At 37.4% G+C, this 26,098-nt stretch overlaps 1 protein-coding gene across 2 annotated transcripts in view; it reads right to left on the reverse strand.

The window, feature by feature from the left end:
* Positions 1-321: 321 nt before the first annotated feature.
* The window catches only part of LOC131902645 (vomeronasal type-2 receptor 116-like), a 68,599-nt gene continuing 42,822 nt past the window's right edge, over positions 322-26,098 (reverse strand). For both annotated transcript variants that reach the window (XM_059253655.1, XM_059253653.1), the window contains exon 6: positions 322-1,010. In XM_059253655.1, coding sequence (XP_059109638.1) covers positions 322-1,010 — 689 coding nt within the window. The remainder of the gene's footprint in view (positions 1,011-26,098) is intronic.

Here is a 26,098-nt window from a genome sequence, read left to right on the forward strand (position 1 = left end):
ATTTTAAATACTACTTTGCATTGGAAAAACATAAGAACATATCCCTTATGCACTTATATCCAAGAACCAGGTCTTGTAAAATATGTGTCTGAGTGGAAGACTGTAGAACACAATATACAGTAAAGTAGTATACATGACATTTCAGGGCATTATCATTAGAAGAAACAATGAGAATCACTGGCTAATTCTGCATCTTGCTTTATATCACAACAGGTACCATCACTAGTTTTCAGTAACAATTTATGAAATGAGTATTCAGTAAGATGATTTCTCCCTTAACTTTTGAAGAGAATTTCTCTCTGGTCTTAACAAAATTATGCATCACTTTGGGATAAAGATGCATCCCAGCAGACCTGCACTTGAGGACAAAATGGAGAAGACCTCCACTACCACCATGACCTTGCCCTTGGTGCTATGGTAGACAGGAAGAAAAGTGACCCACACACTGCAGAACAACAACATGCTGAAGGTCAACAACTTGGCTTCATTGAACTTGTCAGGGAGATTCCTGGCCAAGAAAGCCACAATGAAACTCCCTAAGGCAATGGAGCCATGGTATCCCAAGACACAGTAGAATGCAGTAACTGAGCCCTTGTTGCACACAATGATTATTTGGCCATGCTCAGAGTGTGCATCATTGTCAATAAAGGGAGGAGAAATTAGTAGCCAGATTGTACAAAGAATAATTTGGATGAGGGTACAGATGGCAATGATGTAGTTGGGTGCCCTTGAAATCATAAAGAACCTCATCCTTCTTCCAGGGGCCGTGACTGTGAAAGCCAAAAGGACAGTCACTGTTTTGGCCAAGACAGTGGAAACAGCCACAGTGAATACAACTCCAAATGTGATTTGTTGCAGGACACAAGTAGCTGCGTTGGGTTGGCCAATAAAGAGAAAGGAGCACAAGAAACAAAACATGAGTGAGATGAGCAATATATAACTAAGATTCCGGTTATTGGCCTTCACAATGGGTGTGTCATGGTGCTTAACAAAGACCCCAAGAACAAGAACTGTGAATGCAGTGAAGCACAAGGCCATTGAGGCAAGAGTCATCCCCAAGGGATCTTTGTAGTTCAGAAAGATCACAGATTTGTGAATGCACTGCTCCTGCTCTCTGTTGGCATACTGGTCCTCTGGACACCTCACACATTTATCCACATCTGATGGAGAAAGAAAAATATGATTAATGCAGCTTCAGTCATTTCTTGACATATTACAATTAAGTGTGTTGAAGAAGCATTGCAATATCTTCATTTGTTTCTGATGATGTAATTGAAGTACATTGCTGCATACCAATGCTTCCATTTCAAAATACTCATTCATTATTTTATGAGGATTTAAATTAAACAATCATTATGTTGTCTATTTAACTGTGTTGATGATGCCATTTGCTATATTATCAGAAAGCACATGTCATTTCAGTACATTCTGAATGCTATGATGAAAATATTCAACTGGTAAATTGACAGAGAGTAAAATCATTAACCATTATTTTGCACAGTGTGTATTGTAAAGTCTTAGATTCCATGGTTGTAGTGCCTCCTGATGTCTTTCTGTCTGTTTTATGAATGCTGTTCTTGTAATTGATGGAGACTGTGTTTTCTATTTGGACATGTCAGGAGAAGAGTCTAAACAAAAGGAGATTATATTTAAGGTTCTTGTTTGAAAAAAAAAGAGGCTGTAGATAAGATGTGGATTATTGATTCTACTCTGAAAAGAAAAAAGAGAGGATATAGATATGATAGAGATGAAAAGTTAGATTATTGAATGATTTTTTTGAAAGCAACAACTAGTTTTAAGTAGTTTACATTGCCTTGGATTTTTGTATATTGTATACAAATTATGTCTATTGATACAAATTTGAGATTGATATTGTTAGAAAACGCTGTACGTATATTTCTAATCTTGTTCAGGATGTTGTACCTATACAGTTCATTTAACAATGTAATATAATCTGCTAATCCTTGAATGTTATTATTACCATCTATTAGGATATAAATAAATGAAAGTTAGAAGTTAGACATTACAATCAAACTTGTAGTCATACTAGATATGTTTTCAAGGTTAAACAGAGATATATTTCAGATTGACAGGTCATCTTAAAAACCCTTCAGAGATCTACAGAATATGGCATTTATAATGTTTTAATAACATAGATTTTTTTCATTTTTATGACTATGAGACATGTCAGCTCCTGGCAGCACCAATTTACTTCAGAGAAGATATGGGCATTGAAGAAACTGCAAATGGAGTTAACTTTCACTGTGGCAAAATTTAGCAACTGGGCAAGGAAGTACCCTCACATTGACTGCTAACTGTATGCTGTCCAAAATTGACAAACAGGATACAAAACAAAGGACTACCGATCCTGTATGGTTGCAGCTTTGGCAACAGGTGTCATCTGAGGCCAGGACAATATGACACCATCGCTGAAGTGGCTTTGCAATCTGGAAAAGGTACAGTACCCCTTTCTTTGAAGGCAGCTGAACAGGCAATGGACTGATGGCTTCTGGTGTGCAGTGGAACAGTAGCTGAAACATTTACTCTTGAAGGAGTAACTAGGCTGAGGGAGTCTAACCTCTCAATGGTATACTGGTATTTAATAAAGGAGCTGAAACCACCCACAAGCTGAGAAGAATGGGATGCCAAGATGAAGCCACCCACAACCTGAGAAGAATGGGCAGCCAAATTCCAAAAACACCAGCAATTTCCAGAATTTAAAATCCGGAATCATAACAGGACACTGATGGAATTCAGGTTTATCTGGTACATGGAATAACTGCACCAAATGTGAGGTCGAGCTGTAGGCCTTGCGTACATCCTACTTCATAAATGAGTCTGTCAGATATGCTAAGCCTGTAGGCTGAAGATGATGACCCAATGTTGCAGAGAAACCTCGGGTGACTCTCCAAGCAGCTGGCTGTTTCTGCCAACTCATATTTTTTGAGAAGTCTCTTGTTTGCACTTCTTGTTTAACTAGGTAATATTATTTTCTACTTGCATCTCTGAGGGAATTGAAGATTAGATAGTTATAGTTTTAATTTTCATTGTTAAGAAATTTCAGGAAAGAAACTCACTAAGGAGGTATAAAATGTAAAAATTTGAAAGACATTATAAGATAGTTTTCTGTTGGTAATGTAAGTTAGGATAGAAAGTGAATCAGGTACATTTTGGATTCACCAAAATAGGATAGTTAATGGAATATTTTCACTGATTTTACCAAATACAAATAAACTAGATCTTGTAACTGTAATTCTTGCTTGGTAACTATTCTATTATATGTAATTTTATTATGCCAAAGTTAAACCTTCCTTTTATATTAGTCAGAAAAGGGACAATGCAGTGGGATAAAGCTCTTGCACATTGGTTTAATAAAATGCTGATTGGCCAGTAGCCAGGCAGGATGTACAGGCAGGGAGAGAAGACTAAAAGAATTCTGGGAAGAGGAAGGTCAGAGTCAGGCGTCACCAGCCAGACACAGAGGAAGCAAGATGTCAAGGCAGAACTGAGAAAAGGTACCAATCCACCTGGCTAAACATAAATAACAATTTTTATGGGTTAATTTAAATGTAAGAGTAAGTAATAAGCCTAAGCTGGTAGCCAAGTGGTTATAATTAGTATAAGCCTGTGATTACTTGGAGGATGTGAGTTGGAGAGATTTGTTCCAAATGCTGGCCAGCTGGGACACAGGAAAACTTCTAACTACAGACTCTGAAAGCTAAAATGTCCTGGGCAGACATAATGCAGACACTAAGAGACCATGGATGCCAACCTAGACTATTATACACATCAAAACTCTAAATTGCCATAGACGGATTAAACAAAATATTCCGTAATAAAACCAAATTTAAACAATACCTATTCGCTAATCCATCCCTACAGAAAGCACTAGAAGGAAAAATCCAACCTAAATAAGTTAGATACAAACATGAAAACATAGGTAATAGATAATCGCACACTAACAAATACCAAAAAAGAGAAACACACAATACCACCACCAAAAAAAACAGGAATTAATAGTCACTGGTCATTAATATTCCTTATTATCAATGGACTCAATTCAGCTATAAAAAGACACAGGCTAGCAGAATGGATACAAAAACAGGATCCATCATTCTGCATACAAGAAACACACCTCAATTTCAATGACAGACAATAACTGAGAGTAAAAGCCTGGGAAAATACTTTCCAACCAAATGGAATTAAGAAGCTAGCTGGTGTGCGTATCCTAATATTTAATAACATAGACTTTAAACTAAAATCAATCAAAAGAGATCGGTCAGGCCATTACATATTTATCACAAGAAAAATCCACCATGATGAAGTTTCATTTATGCCCCAAATTTATTTATTTACCATAGAAGTTCATCTGAACATTTATGTCCCAAATACAAGGGCACACACATTTTAAAAAGAAACATCAATAAAGCTTAAATCACACATGAAATCCTACACACTAGTAGTGAGAGAGTTCAACATCCTACTCTCACCGATGGACAGGTCTGCCAGACAGAAACTTGACAGAGAAATGAGTGAACTAACAGATGTTATGACTCAAATGGACTTAATAGATATCTACAGAACATTCCACCCTAAGAAAAAAGAATATACCTTCTTCTCAGCACCTCATGGAAACTTCTCTACAATTGACCACATGCTTAAACAAAAAGAAAATCTCAACAGATAAACAAAAATTGGAATAACCTCCTGTATTTTATCTGACCACCATGCCTTAAAGTTAGATTTCAACAACAAAATTACAGAAAGTCTACAATAACATGGAAACTGAATTATGCCCAAGTCAATCACCATTGGGACAAGGAAGAAATAAAAAAAGAAATTAAAGATTCTCTAGAATTCAACTTAAATGAATATACAACATAGCCCAACTTATGGGACACTACAAAAGAAGTGCTAAGAGCTTGGCTGAAATTCTTGGCCTCTATGGCATGAAGTTCCTAAGTGAAAAACTAATGTGGCATGTAATCTCTCAGATTGTGGAGCTGAAGAAGCTGGTAGTGGAAAACATGGATATACTGGTTCAGATCAGATCCAACTTCAGCAAGCCAGACTTAATGGCATCTCTGCTGCCCCAGCTGATGGGGGCTGAAAATGTGCTGAAATGAATGACCATCATTGGAGTGATTCTCAATTTTAGGGCCATGTCCCAAGAGGGACTTCAGGAGGTTTTTTCTTCCCACTGCCCCATTCTCATGGGCTCTATTGAGTGCCTGAAGGAGTGTGTCACTCCAGATACAGACATCAAGGTCACCCTGAGTGTCTTTGAGCTGGCATCTGCTGCAGGGGTGAGCTGTGACATTGATCCAGCCCTGGTAGCTGCCACTGCCAATCTGAAAGCTAATAACTCATCTCCTGAAGAAAAGTGCAACGTGGCATGCCTACTCTTGATCTTTCTTGCTGTTTCCCTCCCACTCCTTGCCACTGACCCTTCTTCCTTCTATAGCATTGAGAAGGATGGCTACAACAACAACAACATCCACTGTTTGACCAAAGCCATCATACAGGTGTCTGCTGCACTCTTCACTCTGTACAGCATTGAAATCCACCTCAAGGAGTTTCTGGTGGTGGCTTCTGTCAGCCTCTTGCAGCTGGGACAGGAGATTGACAAGCTCAAAACCAGAAACTGTGAATCCATTTCTCTGCTCATGCGATTGGTGGTGGAGGAGTCACCCTTCTTGACTCTGGACATGCTGGAGTCCTGTTTCCCTTACGTCTTGCTATGCAATGCCTATCAGGAGGTTTCTTGGGCCTTCTACCTGAACTGTCTGCCAGCCAGTACCCACTGAAGGGCCGTTTGGAGGTGCCAAGAGCCACACCACAGTGAAAGTGGTAGCCATTTCTTCAAAAGGGGAGACAAGTGGGAGGGTACCCAGGGAGAGACAGGGTCAGACCCTACAGCTGATGACAGGGATATGGAAGAGTGTCTAGGACTGAGGAATCATGGAGAAGTAGAATAGGCTGGGGCCATGGCAGACAGTTTATGGACAAGGGTGTGGAACCACATGTATGAATTTTTAACAATAAAAAAAGCCAGTGACCTATAAAAAAGAAGTGCTAAGAGAAAAATTCATAGCACTAAATGCCCACATAAATAAGATGGAGAAATCTCACACTAGCAACTTAACAGCACATGTGAAAGCTCCAGAACAAAAAGAAGCAAATTCAACCAGGAGTAATAAATTCTAGGAAACAATAAAATTGAGGGTCAAATCAATAAAATAGAAACCAAGAGAACAATACAAAGAATCAATAAAGCAAATAGTTGGTTCTATGAGAAAATCAAGATAGACTAGACGTTATTGAAACCTTTTGAGGCAGAGAGAGAAAGAACATCCAAATTAATAAAATCAGAAATGAAAAGGGAAACATAACAACAGACAACAAAGAAATCCAGAGAACCATCAGGTCACTTCAAAAACATATACTCCACAAAAATGGAAAATCTAAAAGAAATGGACAATTTTCTGGATAGGTACCACATACCAAAGTTAAATCAAGACCAGATAAACAATTTAAATAAACCAATAACCCCTAAGGAAATAGAAACAGTCATTAAAAGTCTCCAAATCAAAAAGAGACCAGTACCAGATAGTTTCAGTGCAGAATTCTACTAGACTTTCAAAGAAGAGCTAGTGCCAATATTCTTCAAATTTTTCCACACAATAGAAATAGAAGGAATGTTATCAGACTCTTTTTGTGAGGGTACAGTTACCCTGATACCCAAAACACATAAATATGCAACAAAACAAGAGAATTACACACCAATCTCCCTCATGAACATGGATGCAAAAATACTCATTAAAATATTGGCAGACTGAATTCAAGAACACATCAAAAAAATAATCTACCATGACCATGTAGGCTTCATTCCAGGGATGCAAGGATGGTTCAACACACAGAAATCTGTCAATGTAACACACCATATAAACAAACTGAAAGAAAAAATATACATGATCATGTCATTAATACTGAAAAACCCTTTGACAAAAACCAACACCCCTTCATGATAAAGGTACTGGGGAGATTAAGAATACAAAAAAACATACCTAAACATAGTGAAGGCAATTCACAGCAACCTGACAGCCAACATCAAATTAAGTGGAGAGAAATGCAAAGCAATTCCACTAAAATCAGGAACAAGACAAGGCTGTCCATTCTCCTCATATTTATTTAATATAGTACTTGAAGTTCTAGCTAGAACAATAAGACAACAAAAGGAGATCAAGGGGATATAAATTGGAAAGGAAGAAGTCAAACTTTCACTATTAGCAGATGATATGATAGTATACATAAGTGACCAAAAAATCTTACCAGGGAACTCCTACAGCTGATAAACACCTTCAGTAATGTGGCAGGATACAGGATTAACTCAAAAAAATCAGTAGCCCTCCTATATACAAATGATAAATGGGCTGAGAAAGAAATCAGAGAAATATCACCCTTTAAAATAGCCACAAGTATTATAAAGTACCTTGGGTAACTCTTGCTAAGCAAGTGAAGGATCTGTATGACAAGAACTTTAAGTCTTTGAAGAAGATATCAAAAATGGAAAGATCTCCCATGCTTATGGATAGGTAGGAAAAACATGGTAAAAATGGCAATCATACCAAAATCAATCTGCAGATTCAATGCAGTCCCCATCAAAATCCCAACACAATTCTTCACAAACCTGGAAAGAACAATACTCAATTTCATATGAAAAAAAAACCCAAGATAGTTAAAAGAATCCTGTAGAATAAAGCAACATCTGGATGTTCACCATCCCTGACCTCCAGCTCTACTATAGAGCTATAGTAATAAAAACATTTTGGTATTGGCATAAAAACTGACATCTGGACCAATGGAATGGAATTGGAAACCCTTACATTAATCTGCACACCTATGAACACCTGATTTTTGACAAAAAATCCAAAAATATACAATGGAAAAAAGAAAGCATCTTCAACAAATGATGCCAGCATAACTGGATGTCAACATGTAGAAGATTGCAAATAGATCCATAATTATTGTCATGCACAAAACTCAAGTCCAAGTGGATCAAATACTTCAACGTAAATCCAGCTATACTGAACTTGATGATAGAAGAGAAAGTAGAAAGTAATATTGAATGCATTTGGCACACTAGACCACTTCCTAAATGTAACATCAGTAGCACAGACACTGACAGCAACAATTAATAAATGGGACCTCTTGAAACTGAGAAGCTTTTGTAGGGCAAAGGACATGGTCAATAAGACAAAAATGACATCCTACAGAATGGGAAAAGATCTTCACCAACCCCACATGAGACAGAGGTCTGATACCCAGAATGTATAAAGAATTCAAGAAACTAAACATCAAAATATTGAACAATCCAATTAAAAAATGGGCTACAGAGATAAACAGAGAATTCTCAACAGAAGAATCACAAATGACTGAAAGATATTTAAGGATTTGCTCAGCATTCTTAGTCATCAGGGAAATGCAAATCAAAACAACTCTGAGATACCATCGTACACCTTTCAGAATTGCTATGATCAAAAACACTGATGACATCTTATGTTGGAGAGGATGTGGAGCAAGGGGCACACTCCTTCACGGTTAGTGGAAGTACAAATCTGCACAGCTACTTTGAAAATTAATATGGTAATTTCTCAAAAATCGGGAATCAATCTTCCTCAAGACCCCGCTATACCATTCTTGAGCATATTCTCAAGGAATACTCAAACATACCATAAGGACACATGCTCAACGATGTTCATATCAGCATTATTTGTAAGAGCCAGAATCTGGAAGCAACCTAGCTGCCCCTCAACTGAAGAATGGATAAAGAAAATGTGGTACATATACACAATGAAGTATTACTTAGTAGTAAAGAACAATGGCATCATGAGGTTTGCAGGCAAACAGATGAAACTAGAAAATATCATCCTGAGTGTGGTAACCCAGACTCAGAAGGACAAACATGGTATGTACTCACTCATAAGCAGATATTAGATGTAAAGCGAAGGATAACCATACTACAACCCACAGCTCCAGAGAAGCTAGCAAACAAGGAGGACCCAAATAGGCATGCATGGATCACCCTGGGAAGGTGAAATAGATGAGATCTTCATGAGCACACTGGGCATGAGTGGGGAGGGCAATGGAGGGTGTGGATGGGGGATGAGAATGTAAGGGAATGTGAAGTTTGAGCTGGAAGAGGGACAGAGTGGGAGAGTAAGGAGAGAGATACCATGATAGATGGAGACATCATAAGAATAGGGAGAAACAGAGTGCTAAGGAATTTCCCAGGAATCCATAAGGATGACCCCACCTTAAACTACTAGAAATAGTGGAGGGAGTGCCTGAACTGACCTACTCTGGTAATTAGATTGGTGTATACCCTAACTGTCATCATAGAGCCTTCATCCAGTAACCTATGGAATCAGATCCAAAGATTGGATCTCAGCCAAGCACCAGGCTGAGCTTCAGGAGTCTGTTTAATGAGAGAAAAGAGGAATTCTGTGAGCAAGGGGCATCAAGATCATGATGGGGAAACGTACAGAGACAACAAACCAAACTAGTGGGAACTCATGAATTATGGACCAAAGGCTATGGAGCCCCCATAGGACTGGACTAGGTCCTCTACATAGGCCAGACTGTTGTTTAGCTCGAACTATTTAAGGAGCCTCCTGAAAGTGGGATTAGGATCTGTCCCAGGTGCATGAGCTGGCTTTTTGGAGCCCAGTGCCTATGGTAGAACACCTTATACAGCCTTGATGTAGGAGGAGGGGCTTGGACCTGCCTCAAATGAATGCAGCAGTCTCTGCTGACTCCCCATGGGAGGCCTTGCCTTGGAGGAGGTGTGAATGGGGTGTGGTTGGGAAGGGAAGCCTAAGTGTTGGGAGGAGGGAGGAGAGGGGGACCTGTGGTTTGTTTGTAAAATGAATAGAAATTTTTAATAATAAAAAGAGGAAATACAAACCAAACAATGCAAAAATAAAAAATAAGAATACTTTGTATACCTAACAAATCTCCCTTAGAGAAAACTAGTTTTCTGTTTCCCACTGGGTTAAGGATGGGGACTTGTGATAGCCTTGCGATATTTTCTGAATTAAAAATGGGAGCTTGTGTCTACTTCCCTGCTCAGCACAGGCACTGCATCTGTCTTATACTGGTACAGGTCCTGGGCAAGTTTCTGTTTATCTGAGTTCACATGTGCAGCAGTCCTGCTATGTTGAGATGGCTTTGTTTCCTCAGTGTTGTCCATCTTCTCTGGCTCTTACAATCTTTCCACCTCCTCTTCTGCAGCATTCTCTGAGACACAAGGGAATGGGTTTTATGAATACATCCCATTAGGACTGACTGTGCTACTCTCGCAGGTAACTTCTCTGATGATGGCTGAGTAAAACATGTATCTATGTATATAGCAGAATGCCCTATGGAGTCATTTTATTTCTAAATTCCTATAGCAAAACAATAGTATTTGGCTTCTCCCTAGGTCTGTGGCCTATCATGTCTCATGTTCTTGGCCACCTGAACAGTGTTGCATTCCATCTCATTGAGTGAACTTTAAATCCAATCAGATGTTGGTTGGTTGTTCCCACAAGCTTTGTGTTGCTATTGTACCAATGTATCTTGCAGTCAGGGAACCATTGACAATCAGAGCAGTCATAGCTAGGTTGGTATTTACCTTTCTCCTTTGGTAGCATGTAGAGAGTCCTTTCCAGTACCTCGAACGCTAGTCCATAGGAGTAAATACTCTAGGTTGGCACCAGCTCAACTTCTGTGTTCAATATGTCATGTCAATGTTGTCTTCAGCATTAGGGCCTAACCTACATTTTGTGTAGAGTAACCAATAGCCTTGGCAGTACCTGGGGTGTTTGAGCATTTCCATAGGACACATTTGGCCAACAATTCAATTAACCTATTCCCAGATCTATAAGTTTCATTTTGTGTTAAGAAATGTCTAGTTGTGACTGTGTCTCCCCTTTTATTTGTATGTATGTATGTTTTAAGAAGCTTCTACTGTGTTGTTTCCATATGACTAAAATGGCCCTTTGTTTCATTTCTTTAGGATGTTGTAGAACCCTAGGCTCTTAATAACTTGAGCTCCAAGAGGGAGTAATGTTGCTTTGTTTCTGTGATAAATTCTGACCAAAAATTGAGATGAGATCTTCAAATATCCTGATATTCAACTTGCAATCTTCTCAACTACAAGAAATAAATGTTTCTTTGTCAAGCCACCAGTTACTAAGGCACTGCTCAATTCAAGAACATCAGATTATTCAACATGACTGAACAACAGTTGACATTTCTATAACAGTTCATTTTTATATGAGTGTTTGTGTAATATTTATACTTATTACTCTGTGTGGTGTGTGTACACAAATGGATGCTAGATCAAAAACAACTTGATATGAGCATCATCATCATGCACCTTATTTAATACTATGTCTTTTTGTAGCTCATGGGATGGCAGGAAATCTCCTGCCTCTGTCGCTCATTTTACCAAAAGAGCAACAGGTTTACACAAGTTCACTGCAATGCCCTCCTCCCCATTTGCAATCTGCAGATGTAAACTCAGTTCTCACATTTGGAATGCCAGAGTGTTACCTTCTGATCTATTTACTCATTCTCTTAATATAGTCACTAGGAAAGAAAAGAACTTGCACTCTGTAATGACCAAATTTCCACACACATGGGGGAATATTATGGCATTTCATATTAAAAATGTAATAGTCATAAAGTTTTGTTTTATTGGGGTTGTATTTTGTAAATAATTCTTTGATTTGTGTGCCAAAGTTCATTCCCATACTTTTATATACTTTTAGTGATTCATGAATATGCAATGCTATTTTCTTCATGTTGGTAGACTCTGTAGAAAAGGAGATGAATAACTTCTTAAACTCATGAGACAAGAAAGCAGGCATGGCATCTGTGTGTACAGAATGATTCAGGAGGAGGAGGAGGAGGAGGAGGAGGAGGAGGAGGAGGAGGAGTAAATGTCAACTGTGTCAGCTGGACCAAGTACTTTCTTCCATGTGATTATGGGGCAACTAGACCATAACAGACAAAGTTGAAATTTATCCCTAGTTTCTCACCCCATGGTAAAAATCAACTCAAAATATGTCAAAAACATGAACATAAAAGTGGGAAACATGCCTAGACATATTTTGTTCACTTTTGTAAAATTAAAAGTCACAGGAAACAAAACAGGACTTGACAATGGTTTTCCAGTAATCTCAAAAAGTCTTTGGAGTTGAGTGAGAAGGTACTTAGACAAGTGAACACTTGCAGAAAAGGAAGTGCTTTGCAAACTCTTCCTCAATTAAAGAATCGTATCAGAGTCCCTAACACAGTTAAAATACCCAGTAACTAGAATCCCCAAATAGTTTAATTGAGAAGATGTTATGTGAAAGAAAAGTTACCAAAGTAGAAACTCAATTGTTGCACCAGTTTTCAATCCCACCAGCAGTGAATAAGTTTCCCCTTTCCCCAAATCTGTGGTCCTGTGTCCTCATTTGTTTTTAGGAGTGTGCAAAGCAACTTTTAGCATTATGAAAGCTAGCCAGCAACGTTGCAGCTTCCTGTTCCTCTCAGTTTGATTTTTCTATATTCATTCACTCAAGTATGTTTTCTTCAGAAATGGGGCCTTACCGTTAAGTTCTTGATGGTAAACAAGAGCAATAGTAATACCCTGGAATAGTTGGGTCTTATGTTGAGGTCCCTGATACACAGAATTTTAGTTTGCATAGGTGCAAATACAGGAATAAATTTTCCTTATTCTACTCAGTAGTGATTCAGTATGGCTGGCACTTCTTAAAAAAATTTCCATGTTTTGACCAGTAGTATTATTCTCTCTTTGACAAAAATCAGGTGACTGTATGAGTGTGGGTATATATGTCTTTATGTATTCTCAATTCTATTCCATTGGTCAATGAGTCAGTTTTTATGCCGTTCCCACTCTGTTTTTATTGGTATAGCTCTAAAATATAACATGAAATCTGGGATTTTGACTCCTTCTGCAGTGTTGTTGATGGTCAGGATTGCTTTTGTCTATATTTAGTCTTTTGAGCTTCCACAGGAAAATTAAAATTATTCCTCAATTTTGTGATAACTGACACTGGAAATTTTGATGAGGTTTTCCTTGAATCTGGAGATTGGTTTTGGTAGGATGGGCATGTCACAATAATTAATGTTACCAATCTATGAGTTTAGTAGGTCTTTCATCATCTGGTATTGTAACAGGGCCCCAGAATTTAGTAGGCCTCCAGACCTTAAAACAACTGACTCCATGATGGAAGTGCCATTCAGATCGTAAAACTCACCATGTAGACAACACCACCCACCAAAACTAAAGCAAAGGCCTCATCCATCAAATCCATAAAGTCCTGAGAAAGTCTCAAAATTTACTAACCTTGTTTTTTTGCCCCTGTGGTTCTGCTTCTGACAAATTGTTCTTGTTACTTAAGTGTGTCAATTGAAAACATGGTTTTGTGCTTAAAAGTTCACCAGGAGAAGGCTTGGGGCTGCACTGTGATCCCCAATACCTGGTGCAGTCCTGTCCAGCTAATAAAGACTTCATTTGGCTTAAACCCGTGTCTGAGAAGACTTCTCTAGTGAATACCACACAACAGTATCTTTTTTAAAAGTCTTTCATTGTATTGAAGATTTTATTGCATCTGTCTTTCACTGCCTTGGTTACACTTATCCACTGATAGTTTATTTGGGGAGTTATTTTTAGAGGGATTGGTTTCTTGATTTCTTTCTCAGTATGTTTAGCATTTGTCCATCACATTTTCTGTGAGGCTTTTGTATCCTGCTGTGCTACTGAATGTCTGCATGAAGTGTGTAGATTTCTGAGACAGTCTTCAGGATCTTTTCTTGTATTTCACTACATCATCTGCAAGTAAAGATGCTTTGATTCTTTTCCTATCTGTAACCTCTCTGTTTCTATTATTTCTCTTCTTTCTCTTGGTAGGAATACAAGTCCTATGTTAAACAGAAGTGGTGGGGATGGACATCCTTGTCTTTTTCAGAAGTTTATTGAAACATAATCAGTTGTTTTTTATTTCTGTTTATGCTGGCTATGGGTTTATTATATGTTACTTTTATAGTGCTAAGGTACATTCTCTGTATCTCTCTTTTCTCCTGGACTTTTATCATGAAATGGTGTTGGATTTTATCAGAGGCCTTTAACCCATTTAATCAGCTGATCAATTTTTCCTGTACTTTAGTCTGTTCATATGGTGGATTACATTAATTAATTTAGGGATGTTCAACCAGTCTAACATGTCTGGGATGAGACAAGATTATGGCATATAACCATTATGGTGTGTTCTCGAATTTAGTTTTCAAGCATTTTATTTGTGTCTATGTTCTTCAGATATTAATCTATTAATTTTCCTTTTTTGGTAGGGTCTTCGTATGTTTTTGAAATCAGAGTAATATTGCCTTCATAAAGTGTAAGTTCCTTCTACTTTTTTGATATATTAGTGTAAGATCTTCTTTGAAAGCTTTGTACAATTTTGCACTGACTCCATCTGATCTTGGGTTTTTTTTCTTAGAAAATTTTTAATTAATGTTTTGATCACACTGGATGTTATGGGTCTATTTAACTTAATAATGTCATCTTGATTTAATGTTGGTAGAAAATATGTATATCTGGAAGTTTATCTATTTCTTTAAACTTATCAAATTCAGAGGAACATATACGCTTTTAAATGTCTCTTTACAATTCTCCAAATATCCTCAGTGTCTGTTATAATGTTTCCCTTTCCATCTCCAATTTTATTAATTGTGGTTCTTATTATGCTATTATTATTATAATTATTATAATATGTAAAATAATACAGTTATTATTATAAAATTCATTAATTTTGATTGTTTATGTTTTTGTTAATTGGCTCAAGTTTTGTCAGTCTTTTATCTCTAGTTTCATTCATTCTTAGTATTGATTTTTTCATTTGTAGGTCATTCATTTCTGCCCTGATTTTGATGATCTCTTCCCACTTGCCTTTATAAGTTGCTATTTGTTCTTATATTTTCAAGGCTTTCAGGTGTCTCATCAAGTTATTAATTTGTGATTTCTCAAACTTTCTGATGTGGGTTCACAGTGCCATAAAACTTTCCTCTTATGACCATTTTCAGTTTTCCCACAGGTTTTGGTATGTTGTGATTTAATTTTCACTCAACTCTTAGAATTTTACAAGTTCCTTTTTTATTTCTTCCTTCAATTGAGTTTGCTTCAGTTTTTATAACTTAACTTCCATAAATTTGTTTTCATTCACCTTTTCTTTTGTTGTTTCTATCCTGATCTAGTCCATGGAGGACTGATAGAATGCAGGATGTGATTTTAATTTTTCTGTATTTCAGAGACTTCCTTTTATCTTAATATGTGCTCTATTTTGCAGAAAGTCTCATGAACTGCAAGAAAGAATGTGTATTATTTAGCTTTTCATTGTAATATTCTACAGGCATATGTTGCATCTATTTGATTTTGCAGAACTCCAAATATAGAGGACCACAAAAAAGCTTTACAATGTAATAAAATAGTAGTGACAGTATACAGGGCCACAAAAGGATGCAGAAAGCTGCAAATGAGAAAGATGAAGTCACATTTAAAGGGAGACCCATCAGAATATCAGCAGATTCTTTCAGTAGAGACTAGAAAGCCAGAAGAGATGAATGTACTACAAGTCATGAAACAGCACCAGTGCTCCACCAGACTAATATAAACAGCAAAACTGTCAGTCATATTAAAAGGGAAAGGTAATTTTTTCATGATAAAAGAGGTTGAAGGAAATTATCACCACTAAACCAGTTCTGCAAAGGAAACAGGAAGGAATAGTTAGGTCTGAAGAAAAGGCTAAATATATGCAAGACGGCAGAGAACAATGAACAACTCTAGAACACTGAATAATACACATCTAATAGAACAATTAAAAACAACAACAAAAAAATGACAGGAAGTAATACATACCATCCAATAGTAATTCAATATTTATGATAGCATGGACAACACAAATAGATTGAATGAGAAAACAATACTCAGGATTTTTCTGTCTCCAAGAAACACAATTCACAACCATGATAGACCTCAAATTAGAGTTAAGGGTGAAAAAAGGATCCCAAGCAAATGCAAGTAAAAACTTAGCGTGCATAACTCTCTTAAGGTGTGACAACTAAGACATCAAGCAAAACCTACTCAGAAAAAAACAGTGAAGCATACTTTCTCCTCATTAAAGGAAAAAATCCAACAATAGGGCATTACATTCTAATCATGTACACATTACACATAGGAGTCCCCAACTTCCTCAATGAAGTATTACATTCAAAAGCACAGATCAACCCCAAAACAGAGATGGTGAGTGACTTCAATTCCCCATTTTCAGAAATAGACAAGTAATGGAACAAAAGACCTAAATATAGAAATTCTAAAATCGAACATCATAATTCAACTCCACCTTTATATTGAACACACCTAGTGCATTTCTAATCCTCTAGATAGCTGATGAGTTTACAGAAATTACTGTTTGTCCACTATGCATATAGCAGCCTTCAATAGCACACCCACATGAAACAATACCTTCAGAATGTCCTCAAAATGTCAGCGTTCTGTCCCAGAAACTTTATTTTATACAAACCAATGGCCTTTGATTCTCAAAATCTTGAGAAGATAGTTTCAACACAAAACATATTAGTTTAAAAGCTTTAAAAAACTATAGAGATCAGATGATGTAAATAAGGACTCCTTTATGATTCTATGCATTATGTACACATCACTGCAAAATATGGGAGAACGTTTCTCTGTTCCACTGTAAGCACACAGATGTGGAGCTTTACATTATGTTCTCCTTGAAAACAAGATACAAATACACTGTGAGCAACTACATAGGAATTTATATCTTCCCCCCAAATTATTAAAAATAAAATTTTTATTAAAAGGTATTCACAAACTGTGTTGTTTAATTAGGTCTACTTACAAAGTATTTTTTGTACTTAAGAGTATCAAGAAAGATTTTTCTAAAAGAATGCTATTGTTAAATATATAAGTATTTCTTTGGGTTTTCTTAAACTTTCGCTATAAACCAAGCATGCCTTGAAAATTTGTCTGTGCCAAACAAATGATCAGATTATAGGTGTGTACCACCACAAAAATCCAGCAACATACTTGGTTTGGATAGTACATGGTTCATAGCTTGCCAGAAAATGTATAATTATTATGATTAAATTTGAAAGGAGGACATATTAAACTCCATAATTTAATCATTGTACATGTTTACATATGATGAATTATCATCCTTTACCCCATAAATAGATATTGATGTCATGATTATAAATATATTCAAAAGTTGCTTAAATTTTTATGAGCTTGTATAAGATTACTGAGAACTATGGCAATTCAAAGCTTAAAGAAACCTGTGCAAATAACTGAGGATTAAACAGAAAAGATGTGTCATTACTGAAAATATAGTTTTGAAAATTGATAAATATTAATATTTTAAGAAATGTGACAATGGTGTCAGAATTCATAGACTGGTCAGCAGGAAAAGTGGGAAAGGATCGACATCCTGTGTGGGTTGCTAAGTGTTTCCAGCCTCACATCACTTGCACTCTATAGCAAAAGAGATTCAATAAATATTCATTCTTCTGGATGAAGGTAACTCAGTGTACAACTTGATATTCACCTAATCTTTTTATTTTTAGAGAAAACCCAATCGTTAAGAGTATGAATTATTATGGAAGGAAAATGTTGTAATTTAGTTAACATGATTTTCCCCCTGTTATTTTAGATGACGGATTCATGATCAAAGATGAACAAGAATAAAAGATAAGCAAATTGGTGAATACCCTAACTGTCATCAAAGAGCCTTCATCCAGTAACTGATGGAAGCAGATGCAGAGATACAGAGCCAAGCACCAGCTGAGCTCCAGAAGTCCATTCGAAGAGAGAAGAGGGATTCTATGAACAAGGGGCATCAAGATCATGATAGGGAAACCTACAGAGACAAACAAGCAGAACTGGTAGGGACTCATGAACTTTAGACCAACAGCTGTGAAGCCTCCATGGGACTGGACTAGGCTCTCTGCATAAGCTAAACAGTTGTGTAGCTTGATCTGCTTAAGGGGCCCCTTGGCAGTAGGATCAGGATCCATCCATGGTGCATGAGCTGGCTTTTGGGAACATACTACCTATGGTGGGACACCTTGCACAGCCTTGATGCAGGGGAAGGGTCTTAGACCTCACTCTATTGAATGTACCAGGCTCTGCTGAATTCCTATGGGAGGCCTTACCTTGTTGGAGGAGGGAATGGGGCGTAGGTAGGAAGGTGGAAGGCTGAAGGAAAAGAGGGGAATTTGTGGTTGGTATGTAAAATGAATTAAAAATTCCTTAATAAAAAAGATAAATAGACTTTGTAGAATTAAAAGTTCTTGTTTTTTATACCTTCAGAATGAAATATTGTAAATATTTAAAATAAACTTTAAATTCTAAAATATTTTCAAATAATCTGTAACCAGATATTTATGTCCTTTGATTTGAAAAAGACTGAAAAATGGTGAATATCCACAGTAAACTAGAAAAAAAATCTTAAAATCTGACTTTTCATATTCATCTAGTACATGAATTGTTTCAAGTTATTAATACATAAATGCACATATAACTGATGCAATGCACCTTGGGCATACTAAGTCAGCCTTATTTCTAAGTTAGTGTTAAAGAAAAGCACAATCATACACAGGGAGAGAAACTGTCTGTAATTATTAATTTGCAGGGAAATTAACCACCATGCATTAAAAATTCTATAATGTGCATCAACATGTGCTTATGTAGATTAATCTGCTTTAATCAGATGGTAGACATGTTTTTACCTATTAGACATTATTCTGTACCTATCAAATATTTATTTATGATCTTTCAACAAGAAAGTAAAATCCAGTTAGATAATTAGTCCACACAAAGACTAGTAAAATAGAAAATAATGCTAGCCCCAAAACTCATGATCTTTTTTAGTTATGGCAATGTAGACAAATACAGTGCTACCATCAGAACATGAGGAAATTAAACTGGAGAAGGACAAAACAATACTCTTTTCTAATTACATACATACTTTCCCATACTTGTGTAAAAAGTTTATCAAAAGCATGAAAGCAGTTGTGATCCTTGCAGTGTATATAGTTGCCTGTGCCTCACTCTCCATGAAAAGCATAATTTGAAAATGTGTTGTCTAAATCAAACATATTGGTTTTTGTAGCTTTTAAAATTGCAAGTTTATTTTAGTTTTATTTTTTTAACATCATAAGATATTAAATCAACCCTGTCTCAAAAAAACAAAACAAAACAAAACAAAAAACGTAAGATATTAAATCAAACGTACACAACACTCTCTTAATTTACATATTAGACAACCCAGCCACCAAGAACACACATTTTTACAGTCCCTTTGCAGGTATGGGGTTGCTGCTATGTAAGCTGAAGAGAGACTTAGGCTGATAAACAGTGGTGCCTGAGATGCTGAGATTGGAGAGCAGAGGAGAAGGGGGGAACAGGGAAGAATAGGGACATCATCTGATGTAAAGCAGATGCATCTCCTTCCAGCACACGAGGTCAAATGTCTGGTAGACCATAGAGATTCTTAACCTTACTTGAAATAAGCAATGATCCCTGGAGCCAGTACACTCTTCCACAGAATATTTTATCTAGATGCCAATTTTTAAATTTCCCCTGCTGCCTTTATGGTATCAATTTCGAATTAACCTATTACAATACCCTTCATGTAAAGTGATATTCCATGCTTGAACATTTTTTCCTCTTCCACGTTGATTTGATTACTTTCTCCACAGCCACAGCTCAGCAGAAACAGTATCGCCACACTGATAATTATCCATCCTGTCTCATGTTTATTTTAGGTGACTTTCCACCCATTGCCTCCAACCTAACTCTTGAATATGTATTTTCATGTTGCCATTGTTGAGTTCAGACTTGAGAGCAAGCTGCCCTTTTCATTTTCAGACACTTATTGTGTGGTTACCTATAGCTATGAACATGTCAATCTGGGATAAAACACACTTGACTTCATTTAAACCCTAACACACATGATTGTTTCTCTCTAGCGGGACCTAAGATACTCAATTAGACTTGTCTGACACTATGTCTTAATCTTGTGTCTTTGAGAATAACTTAAAGCAGTAATCAGAGGTCTCATCACAATTAAGGGACACACAGAAACACATTCATAACAATGAAGAAGTATACACTGTATTTTCATGGAGCAAACAGTTAAGTATCTAAGTTATCAGATAATACAAATATGAGAGGTCAGATAAAATAATCTGAGACAGATGAAGGCATTTCTAAAGCAGAAAGTTGGTCTGCATGTCTATTTCTGACATCCCTACTCCCAAATCTTGAGCAGCAAAACCAGATAATGCTTGTCACTCACACACAGCAAAATCGTTAATCATTAACTTCAGTGGCATTCATTTCTTCTCACAGGAGCACAGCCAGACTTCTAGAATCCCACCAAATACTCTATCACACATTTATTATCTAATCCATCTATAGTAGAGCTAATATTGAAAACATACAAATCCTGAGGAGTTAGAGGCTTAGCTGAGAATATGGGGGATATTCACAGTGTCTACTGTGGAAAAGAAAATGAATAAAACCAAAATTACCATTACCCCCTTGAAAGCACAAGATGAGTCACTAAGAAGACAGCACCACTAAAGAGATCTAGGAATGGAAAAGAGGAATAATGATGTTGGAATCCATACTTCCCCAAAGCATATGAATGCCAAATTTAGGTAATGAATAAATGAAAAAAAGACGTACTCAACCATAAAATCTCTGTTAAATTTAGTCATCCACCAATCAATTGTTTTGTTGAGTGGATAGATAGCATATACAGGAAAAAAAACAGTAATAACCACATTTCCTCCACCAGTTAAACTGTAATTCATTCTGACTAAGCACTCACTGCTGTAGTAGGAGCACACAAGAATAGGAATCTGCAGAAAACAAGAGATAAAAATCCAACAGAACAGCATATTAACAATGTATCTGGCCAGACATGAGCATTTTAGCATGAGCTCCAAGCATCCAGTGTAGATGTGCACAGCTCATATGTGAGTGCATGTTTGTTTAGAATTACCTTGGTGACTGGAGCTATCCCTTGAATCATCCCAAGTTCTTCCTGACAAGACTCTTCCCTCCCCTGTGGAATTATCCAGTAATTTCCTCCCTTGGGCTTTCAATCTCAGGCCCCACATTAACAATCACAAGGCAGATGATAAATTTTTTTTTTATGATCTTCTCCAGCCACAGGCAGTATGACTTCATTCAAGATCATAGAGAACTGTCCCAAGGCATGAAATTCTCTTGTTGGATTTGGTCCCCAATGTGAACCAAGAAACTTCTTTTGAGAAAGCCATTTATGATGATACAAACATGTGAAACCAGATGAAGCAATAGTAGATGAAAGGGAAAAGGATCAAAAAAGGCCCATGACAGGCCTGACCTAGTCACAGGTGTGATGCTCTGTAGACTAGAGACTGTAGCACGAATCTTAAAAGTTCCTATTAATGAAAACAAACCTGGGGCCAGGTATTGGGGTGAACACTGGAACATCAGAGAAGCAAAACAAGCTACAGCCACCTCACCTCACCAATACCTCAGCTGATGCTGTTTCCTCACACTGGAAGCCTCTGTGTCCTCATCCAAATGAATCTCTGCTGAACTGCTGTTCAAAAGCCTAAAAGCTTAACCAGGATCTAGTTCCTGGTTTTCACACCTTATATACCTTTCTGCTTTCTGCTATCACTTCCTGGGATTAAAGTCTCTTGTTACCACACCTTGCTGTTTCCAGTGTGGCTTTGAACTCACAGAGATCCAGACGGATCTCTGCCTCTGTAATGCTAGGATTAAAGGCATGCATGTCACCATTTTCTAGCCTCTATATCTAGTGGCTGTTCTGTTCTTTGACCCCAGATAAGTTTGTTAGGGTTCATAATATTTTGGGGAACACAAGAGACTATCAATTGTTTTGCCTTCCAGGGTTCCATGAGTCACCGCATATTCTTGATTCCACAAATGTATGTCTGAATGAATATATTATGTCCATGGATGACTCTAAATACTTTCTGTCTTTTTCTGATTAAAATAATGGTTCTGTTGAATTGATTTCTAAATGATTAACTTTATGTCAATGAAGAAATCAAGTTTCCTGATGGAATCTGAACTTTGACTTTCTGCAATATTCTTTTATCCACTATGAATCACTGAATCAACATACTGTCATGAAACACTTTATTCCTTGAACATTGGTTCCACTGTGGTGATGTATTGTGTCCCTCAATATACAGTGTCTCCCAATAAAACATGTGGAGATCACAGGAAAAAGCCAGTCACTATATAGAAGTTAGGTAATGAAAGCACAGGCCTTCAATCCTATCACTTGGGAGGCAGGGCTCTGTCTGGTTCTCTGTGAATACAAGGACACACTGGGAACAGAGCCCAGCATGGTGATACATGCCTTTAATCCCAGCACTAACCATAGAGGTCTGGACATCTGTACAGACAGACAGGAAGTGATGTATCTGGGCTGAGAGAGCAAATGAGAGAACAGAACAGAAAAGCATATAGGGCCGGGCGGTGGTGGCGCACGCCTTTAATCCCAGCACTCGGGAGGCAGAGCCAGGCGGATCTCTGTGAGTTCGAGGCCAGCCTGGGCTACCAAGTGAGTTCCAGGAAAGGCGCAAAGCTACACAGAGAAACCCTGTCTCGAAAAAAAAAAAAAGAAAAGCATATAGGTATGGGTAGACAGAAAGTAGCTTGCTTTGGAAGTTGTAGAGTTGGTGAGGTGAGGTTAGCTGTGGCTTTTCCTATTACTCTGACCTCTCTCAGGCTTTAACCCCAATTTCTGGCTCCAAGTTTTTATTAATAAGACCATTTAGCAATTCATCTACAACTGGTGCTAAAACAATTGTGGCAAGAATTCAATAAAAAGTTGCTGTGGCCTCACAAGCCCTGTGGCTCAGGCCCATGCTGCACCTGCTCAGACTGGAGCTGCATGTAGCTGGATCTTCATCCCACATGGGCCAGAGGAGTCTCTTTCACTTTCTTTTCTCCTGGTTGGTGGTGGGCTCTGTCTGAATTTCCATCTTGGACTGCTGTCACACTAAGTAGCTGCCTTGAAATTTCCTCAGACTTCTACTGTTGTATGCAGGCAACAGACTTGGTAAGTCAATTAAGATATCTAAAAGGGAAACATCAGTGAAAAGAGTTTTTTTTCTTCCACATTAAAAAGTGGAAAACATTTGTACAATGGTAGGAATTTAGTCTCTGTTTGAAAACCCATTAGGCAGTCTGAAAAAGGAACAATTAAATGAGAGAATAGTTAATGTTGATGGGATATATGTAAAAATAATTATGAGTATTATTTGTTTGCTCATTTTTATTATAACATTAAAAATGTTGGTAATTTGAGTGCCAAAACAAAAGCTTCATAAAACCTGTTCAAATGAATTATAAAGAAATTCAGGCCCAGATAGAAGAATTTAAAGGTGAACCTATCTCAGGAGTGAGTTTTTAAAAACTTGTTCAAATGAATTATAGAGAAATTCAAACCCAGACAGAAGAATTTGAAGGTGAACCTATCACATGATTGCATTATACAGTTACAGAGAAATATCCTGTTTTCAAACAACCAAACTTAATCTATCCACTAACCTGACAGGAACTCTCAAATGTACAAGGGTGTATATGAGTTTACTGGACACCAGTGGAAATGTTAGATTTAAGGAGATTTAAAGAAGCTACAGTATCATGGCATGCATTCTCCATTTGTAAAGCAGATGTTAAATTCATGGTCAACTTGTAATAGAATTATGCCTCAAAACTTGAAAGAATTAGTTATAGCCATCCTAGAGGCCAGACCACAATTACAGTGGAGAACATGGTAGAAAGAGGAGGCTAAAACTATAGAACAATGATGTAGGACTGGAGGTGTGGAAATTTTCCAGGATCAACCTCTTGAAGTAGGTGATTATGCTGATATACAAAGAGAATGTTTACATAATAACCAAACCCCCATTCTATGCTGCATGGCAGTCATGAATGTGTGGGTCAGAATTAAGGAAGCAGGGAAGAAAATTAAATTATTTACAAAAGTTATACAGGACCTCAAAGACTCCTTCATGGTTTTCTTGCAGAGGCTCTCTTCAGCAGTAAATAGAATAGTACCAAATTCAGAAGCTAGACAAGTAATAATTGAATCTTTGGCTTTTGAGAACATGAATGCAGTATGCAAGAGTGTAATCAGGCCGTTAAAGGCATGATCAGCCTCCTTGTAGGATTGGGTCAGGGACACAATTAATATTGAGTCTCATGACCATGACTATATGTGCATAGGAGAAGTGATTTCAAAAGCTTTGAAGAAAAATAATGTCAGATGCTTTAATTGTGATAAATAAGGTAACCTGAAAAGGAATTGTAAACAGGGCATTCATAGAGACAATGTTTATTTAAGGAACAATGGCAAAAGAATAACCCTCCCTTCTGGATTATGCAGAAGGTGTGGTAAAAGTAAACATTGGAGTAATGAATGTATATCAACAAGGAACAGACAAGGTAATCCTTTGCCTCTGCCATCTGAAAACTCCCTGAGGGGCCTCATCCATTAACCACTACAGATTCAGTTCAGTCCTTTCCTGCCATCATAGAAGAAACCCCTTCTAGGAACAATTAATTAACCAAATGCCTATTGTAAAAACCCATACTTCTCAGGGTGATAGAACAGCTATATCGGAAAGAACAGGAAATTCAGGAGAAACCATAAAGCGAATTTTTGTCAAAATTCTACTAATGAACAAAGACCAAAATTAAAAATACCAATAAAGGACATTCTCTTGGAAGGTCTTGTAGACACAGGTGCAGACATCACAATAATTGCAACAAATTTTGACATTACCTCTTCAGGAGGTAAGTGTTCAGCTGTGAGGGGTTGGAACATTATCTCAAATAAAACAGAGCACAAGATGGGTCCAATGTATGGAGCCAGAAGCACAGAGAGGAAAATTAAAGCCATATGTGGCTAATATAGCTATGAATTTATGGGGCTGTGAACTATTAAACAGTGGAATACACAGATTACCATTCCTCTGACCTCACATACAAACCACAAACTAACACATGTTTCTGAGAGATATATTAGGAGGTATTATTATAAAAAAACAGTCATTGACCATCCAGATTGTACAAGACTGGGCACAACAACTGCTGATCTTTGAAAGACACCAACACCAGAAACCTCTTTGTTTTGTCTGTATTAGTAATGGCTAAATCCACCATGCACTACACTGTGCAGTATGGAGATGCCTCTGTGTTCTGTGGCAGGAATCCACAGCCAGCAGCCATGCTGCTTAGCTCATGGTGAATGGCAGCCAGCTCCATCTTGTAGGCAGCTGCTGGGAGATGAGTCTGCACTGCTGCTAGCATGAGACTATGAGACTAGAAAACCAAGTATGACTCCATTTCTGAGCATTCAGAATCTTTAAGCTTTCTTAGGTCTATGTGAATCAATGCCCAAAAGTGAGGCACCAATTGTAGCTGGAAGTTTTCCTGTGTCTCAGCTGGCTGGTTGTCAGGAAAAATCTCTCCCACTTGCACCCCCCAAGTAAGCACACAGAGGCTTATATTAATTATAACTGCTTGGTCATTAGCTCAGAATTATTGCTGACTAGCTCTTATGTTTAATTTAACCCGTAATTCTTATCTATTTCAGCCATGTCACTTGATACATTTTCTCAGTTCTGCCATGATTTCTTGCTGCCTCTGTGTCTGCCTGGCTGCTGTAGATATCTTTTGCTCTGTATGCTGTGAATATGTTGCTCTGATTGGTTAATAAATAAAACACTGATTGGCCAATAGCCAGGCAGGAAGTATAGTATATGTGAGATAAACGGAGAGGAGAATTCTGAAAGTGGAAGGCTGAGTCAGGAGATGCTGACAGCCACTGCTGCCATGAGAAGTAAGATATAAAGATACTGGTAAGCCATGAGCCATGTGGCAAGGTATAGATTTATAGAAATGGGTTAATTTAAGATATAAAAA

Source organism: Peromyscus eremicus, chromosome 1 (genome assembly GCF_949786415.1).
Source record: "Peromyscus eremicus chromosome 1, PerEre_H2_v1, whole genome shotgun sequence".
NCBI lineage: Eukaryota > Metazoa > Chordata > Mammalia > Rodentia > Cricetidae > Peromyscus > Peromyscus eremicus.